Source organism: Zeus faber (assembly GCF_960531495.2).
Source record: "Zeus faber genome assembly, chromosome: 22".
Taxonomy (NCBI): domain Eukaryota; kingdom Metazoa; phylum Chordata; class Actinopteri; order Zeiformes; family Zeidae; genus Zeus; species Zeus faber.
The window spans coordinates 5,149,808-5,158,735 of record NC_137209.1 but is presented as its reverse complement, the minus strand read 5'-3'; the positions used below and the strand labels follow the sequence as shown (position 1 = coordinate 5,158,735).

The 8,928-nt window shown below is 43.4% G+C and overlaps 1 protein-coding gene across 1 annotated transcript; it reads right to left on the bottom strand.

Moving 5' to 3' along the window:
- Nucleotides 1-7,595: 7,595 nt before the first annotated feature.
- Nucleotides 7,596-7,907, bottom strand: LOC307247069 (histone H4-like; the record flags this gene model as incomplete). Its single annotated transcript, XM_080023135.1, has 1 exon — nt 7,596-7,907. One exon carries the CDS (start codon nt 7,905-7,907, stop codon nt 7,596-7,598), a length of 312 nt encoding a protein of 103 aa, XP_079879261.1.
- Between the last annotated feature and the right edge of the window lie 1,021 nt (nt 7,908-8,928).

Sequence of the window (8,928 nt, the reverse complement as noted above, 5' to 3'; positions counted from 1 at the left end):
GGTTGATGTGGTTCCATTGCAGTTGCAGGGTGAGCAGCGTTCGGTGTACGCTCACGTTGTCTTCTCAACGAGTAGCTCGAGGGGAGGAGGAACTTTCTTACAGTGGGAGGCGTGAACCCAGGAGGCACGGCCTTTGACCTTGAGGGCGGTGTTGGTGACAAGCAGGACTTGGAACGGTTCTGGTGGTTTAGTTGGGGTCAGGTGGGTTCAGTCGGGTTCAGTCAGTTGTATGTTTGTCGTGGTTATATGTGGGTATTAGTTAATAATCAGCGCTATTATCTTGTGCTAAATGTGTGTAGCTTGGAGTGGGTGGAACTCAGTGTTTTAATTATGATCTCGCTCTGTGGTGGCCAAGCTGTGTATCCTGGGTGGGGTTAGCCACACACACACATTCACACGTCATCAGCAAAGCGCATGTAGTTGGAATCTCTTCCAGAAATTTCCCTCAGTACGCTCCAACCCTCTAGCAGCTCACTTCCTCCTACCTCCATCCGTGACTTTTAACAGCCCTTTTCTCATCCATTTTTCCCTGTCCTTCAGTTTCCCTCACAATACAATAACATTTCTGTCATCTTTATCCCAACAACACTCAAACAACATCAATTTCAGCAATAACGCTGCAACACAAAATACACACAAGGAGGACACAGACATTCTACAACTACCAAAGTCTTACCACGTCCCAGACAGTCAACACTAATACAGATTTTCAAAATGACTCTGTGAACCTTATTTCCTATGGGCCCTGTTGACTGGCCGAGTCGTGGGTCAGATGACGGTCCGCGGTTCAGACCATACAACAAACCTCCATACTCTCACATATTCTGTTTACACACAAAACACAGCAATAATTCATACAACACTTAACACACAGATTCTGTTCTCTGCACAGGAATATTGCCACTGTATCTGCATTTTTTCTGTATGTTTGGCTGGTACTGAAAAGACGGGGGCTTTTGGTTCTGTGACAATTCCACTGCTGGGAGACTGTTGATGTTAGGCCCACGGCCTCCCAGCACCACTAGAGGCCGCCCTTGCCCCATCTCCAGCTCCCTACTCGAGCCCGATTGCACACAACTGGGATCAATTACCTGCACAGTATTTAGTCCCAGCTTCCCAGTCATTCCTTGCCAGACCGTCAACTAGCTTACCCGAGTTGTATCGCTACTGGGTCCCTTCCAAGTTCCTAGTGCTTATTTCTAGTTCCTAGTTTATGTCTCGTTGTCTCCCTTAACTGCTTGTCTCCTCTCGTTGACCCAGTCTGTCTCTCCAAATCCAGCCAGCCCGGTTTACCTGCCTGTCTCCGCTCGTCGACCAAGGCTGCCCGTCCTTCTCCATCCAGCCTGGTTCCCCGTCTCCCCACCCGGATCCTGGACCCCATCTCCTGGTCATCATCATCCCTGCCTAGCCCTGCTCCGTCCCTACCCGACCGGGTCCCCCCGGCCAGCTCCACCGTCCGGCTAATAAACATCCTTTGCCTGCCTTCCGTGCGTTAGGGTCTCTCCCAGTTCTGGTCGTGACAGTTGATAAAACAAACCCTGTGAATGGTGCCAATGAGCAGACAACAGTTGGCTCTGCACTCTTCTTTGGAAGGAGAAATATAGATTAGACAATACAGATTACAGAATTATTTAGCACTAGATAAAAAAAATGGAATAAAAGAACCAAGAATAAACCTGGCCTGTACTCACAATATTCTAAGAATTGTATCACTATAGCTAGAGAGCTATGATATAGTCTTGTGTTCCTCTGACCTGGATACATGCTACAAAGACTCACAAACTTATTTGACTCATCTCCCATACACCCATCTCCCAGTCGGCTGGAATGGCATTTGCACCCCGGCCAATCACACCTTTATCGTCCCAGTTTTCCACACAACAGTGCTGACGTCCACACCACTCGCACTAAACACGCGCTACCCACCATCAGCCCCCATGACCCGTTTGGGCCTCCAACGTCCCAGAGGATCACAAATTATAGACTGTGGGCCAAAGGGTCCAACTCTTGCTCTTCCCTTCGACCAGGGTTGGTAAAACTATGCTCCGCATTGGAACTTAACGTCATCAATTTCCCGCCTTTATGAACAAATCTCTTCTCATAACCAAGGCCACGACACAAGAACTTTGCGTGCTCCGCCTATTGTCCCTACAAAACCGTATAGTGCTGGACCAGCCCACAGCAGCACAAGGTGGGGTCTGCGTCCTGGTTGGAACGGCTTGTTGTACTTTTGTCCCCGACAACGACGCGGACGGCCATGTCATAGACAAAGCTTTACATAAGCTTATCCAATTTTGTGACGTCACTCTTAAGGAGGAGGTCAACGACACTCAGAGTGGGTTCTGGTGGTTTCTCATGAACTGGCGCCACTGGCTCACTCTTAGTGCCACCGCTTTAGTCGCCGTCCTTGTTTTTCTATGGACTTGTTTGGTTTGTATAATACCATTACTACGCCGCTTGACCACCCAAATCGTTAAGACCTTTGTTGCCATCCCTTTTGACGACCCTGAGCCCCCTCTGGAATCTTGGTCTCCCGCTTATGCAGGCCTTGACGACAATTTAGACACCACCTCCACACATGACACCCGAGTTTAAAACCACACATGACGCACTCCATTGAATCTTTGTGAATTTGTAGTGTTGATGTTTTTATTTCATTTTTTTCTGGTTTGCGCAGAAGAAAAAATAAATTAGAAAACAAAAAACAAACAAACAAAAAACCCCATATATATATATATATATATATAAACAAAAAAAAAAGGGTGGAATGTAACAAAATAATGTCACAAAATATATAAATATATGTAATCACATAAACATACATGCACACACATAATGATGAACACAACTTCATATAACCCCAGTCACATATTTTCCATGATTCACATAATTCCCACAGACACCCAAGCCTTGGAGTCCAGATGCAGCTATCAGTGTTCAAGCCTAACCTTGACGCAGCTGTGGAGAGCGAGAACAACATTTGTCAGATAGTTCACCAATGACCAGTAACACCAAACTGACTATATATTGTTTCTGACTTCCCAAAATAAACAACTCGGATTCAATTAAACTCAGAGAGCTGCTCCTTAGCACATCTCTGATGCGACCCTTGTACAAGTCAAACCAACGTGTGTGCCTCTTTATTTAAGCCCACCCATTGACAAAATGCAGATTAAAGCGACCCTTTAATTTCTTTAACACTCTGATCATGTTGGGCTTGACTCTGAATACCGACACCAGACATGGATCCAAGGGTGGAACGGGAGGAAAACTCTGCTCCGTAAAATCTTCCACCTTTGTAATGGAAGCGCAAGGGGCGGTTTTAGTGATTCTGAGGCCCCAGCAAAGACCAATGTGAGGCCCTTCTCCATTTTACTTAATGCAATCATAGCTAGTAAACAAAAACTTTTTGATGGCAGCTCTTTTCAGTTAACAAAGCAACAGATCTAAAGGACAGACCCAAATGAGAATTCTAACTGTTCTAACTGAAGACCTTCAGATGACCTTCAGCGAGTTAGATGAAGACAATATCGCAAGAAAAAGATTTTAAGTACATCATCTTTACTTCTTTCAAGACAGAAGTATAGGACATGCTTTTTGATAAAGCATTTTGAACGTCCACTATCTTTCAGGGGTAAAAGTCCTGTGTGTACACGCGTGCGTGCGTTGTGGCGCTCCTGGAAACCGGGTTTTTAAGCGTACGCACGCAGGTTAAAAACCTAGATCTCAAAGCATTATTTTGGAGCATTCCCCTGTGCGGACTTCTCTCAGTAATTCCTTCCTGCAGCCCATGCCCTGGGCGTGCACGGTGCGCCCAGTCAGGATTGGAGACCTACATCTAAACGCGGCAGGCGCGCAACCTGGCGGGGCGCTCGCTCGGTTCTGGTGCAGAAAGCAGAAACACTGTGTGGAAAAGCGCCAGCAAAAAGCAAAAAGACAGAGTGGATGACTGATCAGTGGCATCTTGGAAGCTCCTATATAGACAGCCTTTCGACAGAGGCTGAGGCAAAGCTCCACGAACAAATTATTAATATTATCCATTCATTCCCACCATCCTCAGCCCATTTTGCGGTTCAAAAACGAAAATAAATATTGTGATTTTCTTCATGCAAGTTTCAAATTGGCCCTAAATTGAATTACATTCAACTTTTCATTATTTCGTTATAAGATAGGCGCTACCGAGAGGGAGAGAGCTCAGTGGGCCGCACAGCATTTTGCGACAAGATAATCTTGTTTCAAATTGTGAATATCAACTCACAACTGTGGTGCAGAAAATAATAAAAAAAAATAATAATTAAAAGATTAAATGAAATATATATTATTACTAATAATTAGCATTGTTCAAACCGGATTGTACACCTAGAAAACAGGCTGTGTATTTCTAAATACTATAATCAATGAATAAAAAAAGCACAACGTGGATATAAATAATCTTATTTCTTAGAAAAAATACAAAAAAAAAATATATCACTAGCTTACGGACACAAACTACTGCTTTGGATTTGCAGTGTGGCGGTTCTGAGACTCGATTCTGATTTGACGACGGTGCCGGCTCTTCCGTCTACCTGCCGGCCGTGCTGGAGTACCTGACCGCTGAGATATTGGAGTTGGCTGGAAACGCTGCCCGTGGCAACAAGAAGAGCCGCATCATCCCCCGTCACCCGCAGCTGGCCGTTCGCAACGACGAGGAGCTCAACAAGCTGCTGGGTGGAGTGACCATCGCTCAGGGCGGCGTCCTGCCCAACATCCAGGCAGTTCTGCACCCAAAGAAGACCGAGAAGGCTGCCAAGTCAAAGTAAATCTGCTGGATCACTTCCCAAAAACAACCCAAAGGTTCTTTTTAAGAGCCACCCACAACTTTGTAGAGAGCCAATCTCGGGGCACGGTGACAGCAAGAAGGTCCTGGGTTCGATTCCCGCCTGGGGCGCTGTTGGCACCGTGCGCCGGGCAGATTATCTCCCAAATAGGAGCCTTTCTGTGTGGAGTTTGCATGTTCTCCCCGTGCTCACATGGGGTTTCCTCCACCTCACGTCAGTAAGGACCCCCCCCCCCCAAAAACATGAACCCATCATCGTCTGACCAGCGATGGACACTTGTCCCCGGGCGCGTCCACGTATGCTGCCCACTGCTCCTGGCTGTGCCCCTGGAGGAAGGACAAGCCAGGATGGGTCAAATGCAGAGGATCCATTTCACCGGCCACCATCAAAGCATGTGTTGTAGTGTGTTGCGTGAGAAATAAAGACTGTTTCTTCTTCTTGTGATCCTACTTATCTTTCTTATAAATCAAGTTATGTTATTGTCATACACCACATCAACATCACATAATCCAGCTTGCTTGTGAACTCAACTGCAATTGCCTGACACCAAGTACAGCCATTTTGTTGAATGGTATTGCAATATTGACATCATTTATACATTATATATTTGTTTAAGCAGAGTTCATAAAAAAAATTCAATGCCATTGTTTTATTGTCCGTTACTTTTGGCGGCGTGCTCGAATAACACCAGATGCCCAGCGCTGGACCAATCCGGACACAGCGCGCGGTGCGTCATTACGAGAATTTGGAGATTTTATCTTTGGAATGTTGGGTAACTTTGCTAAAAGCTTCCAAAATATCCCATTTATAAGTTGAATATTTACATTGCAATGCACCGATTTCCCTGTTTTTGTAAAGATATGCTATATTTTCTCTTCATATGCCCACAATAAGTCATTGACTTCAGAATCAGAATCAGAATCAGAAATACTTTAATAATCCCAGGGGGAAATTACTTGATCTCGATTTCTCGATCTTAAATTATTTCACTTCATTTTAGAGTAAAACACTTATGATTCAACATTTTTGTAGTTAAGTAGTATTACATTTTAAAAAAAAATGAACTTTTATAATGATCCCATCTTACCTCTTGAATCCTAAATCTAGTTTCTCATTCTCTTTTTCAACCAAAAAGGAGCATGTTATTCATATTGCTCTCATTATAACCATCCATTGCATTAGACACAATTTAAGTCTTTTTAATAATCAGATAAAAGTACATTTACGGATTCTTATTTTCAAACCTCAGTCTCTGGGTAGAGTCTGCAAGTGACACTGGGCATGCGCCAGTTGCTTTCGGGGACAAGAACACAATCACTTTGAGGGAGTCACAGCGCCTCATTTGCATCAGGACTCTATAGAGGAAGCAGCACCATCATTTGCTTATCATTGGTGCTGTGTGTGTCTGTTCCGTCATTATGCCCGAACCCGCCAAATCAGCGCCCAAGAAGGGCTCCAAGAAAGCCGTATCCAAGACAGCTAATAGAAGCGCAGGTAGACCAGGAAGGAGAGCTACGCCATCTACGTGTACAAGGTCCTGAAGCAGGTCCACCCCCGACACCGGGATCTCCTCCATGGCCATGGGCATCATGAACTCCTTCGTCAATGACGTCTTTGAGCGCATCGCCGGTGAGGCCTGTCGCCTGGCCCACTACAACAAGCGCTCCAGCATCACTTCCAGGGAGATCCAGACAGCCGTCCGCTTGCTGCTCCGCGGAGAGCTGGCCAAGCACGCCGTGTCCGAGGGCACCAAGGCTGTTATGAAGTACACCAGCTCCAAGTAATCCGAGCGCTCAGCTTCTCAAACCAAAGGATGAAAGCAGTATCTGAGGACTATTGTGTCAATCGATGGGTTATGTTAAAACAACATGTAATCCTTTAAATCTCTGCATATGTTCATTGGGTTGGCCCACACTGTCCAACAAAGGCTTTTCTATTACACAATGGTCACGTGATGATGATTTACTTGGTCATTTATTCAATAGAAATGTTATATTTTTGTTTTTGTTCTAATATACATTAATGATGTATAGTTACACACTAGTTTGTCTTGGTCAGCATCATTTATTGCATATTTATGTATAATTGGAAGTATTATATGTATCAACGAATACATAATTCTGATTTAATTTTTTACAATTTATTCATTTTTATCATAATTAATGCCATCAAACAAGAGAACTGGGAGGAAAACCATGTATAGATGTGGAAAACGTCCTAAATACTCCCAATGGGTGAATTAACCTCTTGAATGCATTCCTTCAAATCTCTGCAGGCTCCTTGGCTTTTCGATTTATAGAAAACAAAGCATAAATATAAAGCTGCAGAAAGTCATCTACATCCATGTTTGACATCAAATAATAGAATACTAAATCAATTCACATAAATATAATTCATATACAATGTATGTGGACATGCTATACACAATTAAAATGCATTTATTGTGAAGTGTACATAAATCACTCAACACATGCAAACAAATCTCAAGAAACTCTGGATACTTTGATCATATTTGCATTCTGACAATAGCATAATATACAATATATGAACGAATATATTATAGTATTGCGATCAGACGACGTTATAAAACGATAGTGTATTTATAGTAAAGTGTAATTAATTGCCATACAGCAGATGGTGGTTTGTTGTTCTGGCCGTTTAGCATGTCGTATTTGTGTTGAGTATGTGCGTCATTCCACACAAAGCTTAAAGAAGGAGGCTCTTCACAGTGGACGTGGGGCCCTGAAAAGGGCCTTTGTTTAGTGGAGCTGTTGCAGTTTAACCGCCGACACTGTACAGGGTGCGTCCCTGCCTCTTCAGAGCATAGACCACATGCATGGCGGTGCCCGTCTTTCTCTTGGCCTGCTCGGTGTAGGTGACGGCATCACGGATCACGTTCTCCAGGAACACCTTGAGAACACCGCGGGTCTCCTCGTAGATCAGACCTGAGATACGCTTCACATCGCCACGGCGAGCCAGACGGCGTATAGTGGGCTTGGTGATTCCCTGGATGTTATCCCGGAGAACTTTGTGGTGGCGCTTGGTGCCTCCTTTCCCGAGTCCCTTGCCTCCTTTGCCACGACCGCTCATGTTCGCAGGACGAGTAGAACAAGCTGCAATGACTCCCTGTGCTTCAGTCCTGGTGTTAAAGCTTCACAGTGGACGTAGAGGAGGCCACACTGGCCCCTACGCTGCAAGTCATACAAACATGCTTTAGTCTTTCTGCTGGAAAATTAAATTCAATAATATCTGAAAAATAAACAATGTATTATTATAATGATAATATAACAGACAAAATGCAGGTCTACCTCTTTTCAATAATAAGTAAATAAGTAATTCTTTTTCCCTAGGTATTTTGCCACTTCATTTAAAAATAACTCACAATACAATTTGCATTTTCACTGTGTTTTTTGTTTCAATTGAAGTGGATTCATTTTACGTCTCATTAGTAACATTTCTATCTTGCAGAGCTGAGTTATTTGTTTCCAGTGTGATGTTTTTTTTTAACAAATCAGATAAGGTCAGATGGAAAACCAAAGTTTATGATCCCGATCCATCTACAATTTTACTAAGACATGACCTAATTATATGAACCACACAAATGTAGAAGACAACTTCACAATATAAAATATAAGGAATTATTCCACAGATGCATTTAATTTCACTAAATATATAATTACACCCTACATACATTTTAAACAGTTTACCATTAAGATGGATTATATAACATATTAGAACTTTGTCTTAATGAGTTCAGTTTGATGACAAACTTGGTTGTTTTTTCCCCCAAGAGCTTGAAGCCTCTGAGGCCAGTCCACGATGATTTACAGCCATCTAGTGGCGGAGATGTGTAACTACATGAAACTTACATAAAGGAAATTAAAGTATTTATTTTAGGACAGTAATGGTTTTTGAAATGGAACTGCAAAATGGTAGGAGGGTGAGGAGGATGAATTTATAAAATAATGCATTTGTGTGTGGAGTATTTAATTTAAAATGGACCAGGGCCTATTTGAGTGAAGTTCTGGTTCTGTGACGTTCTGCAGAAGGCCCAGATCCACTTGGAACGGTGCACTACTGCTTCTAGGAGTAGAACAAACAATTTATTGTT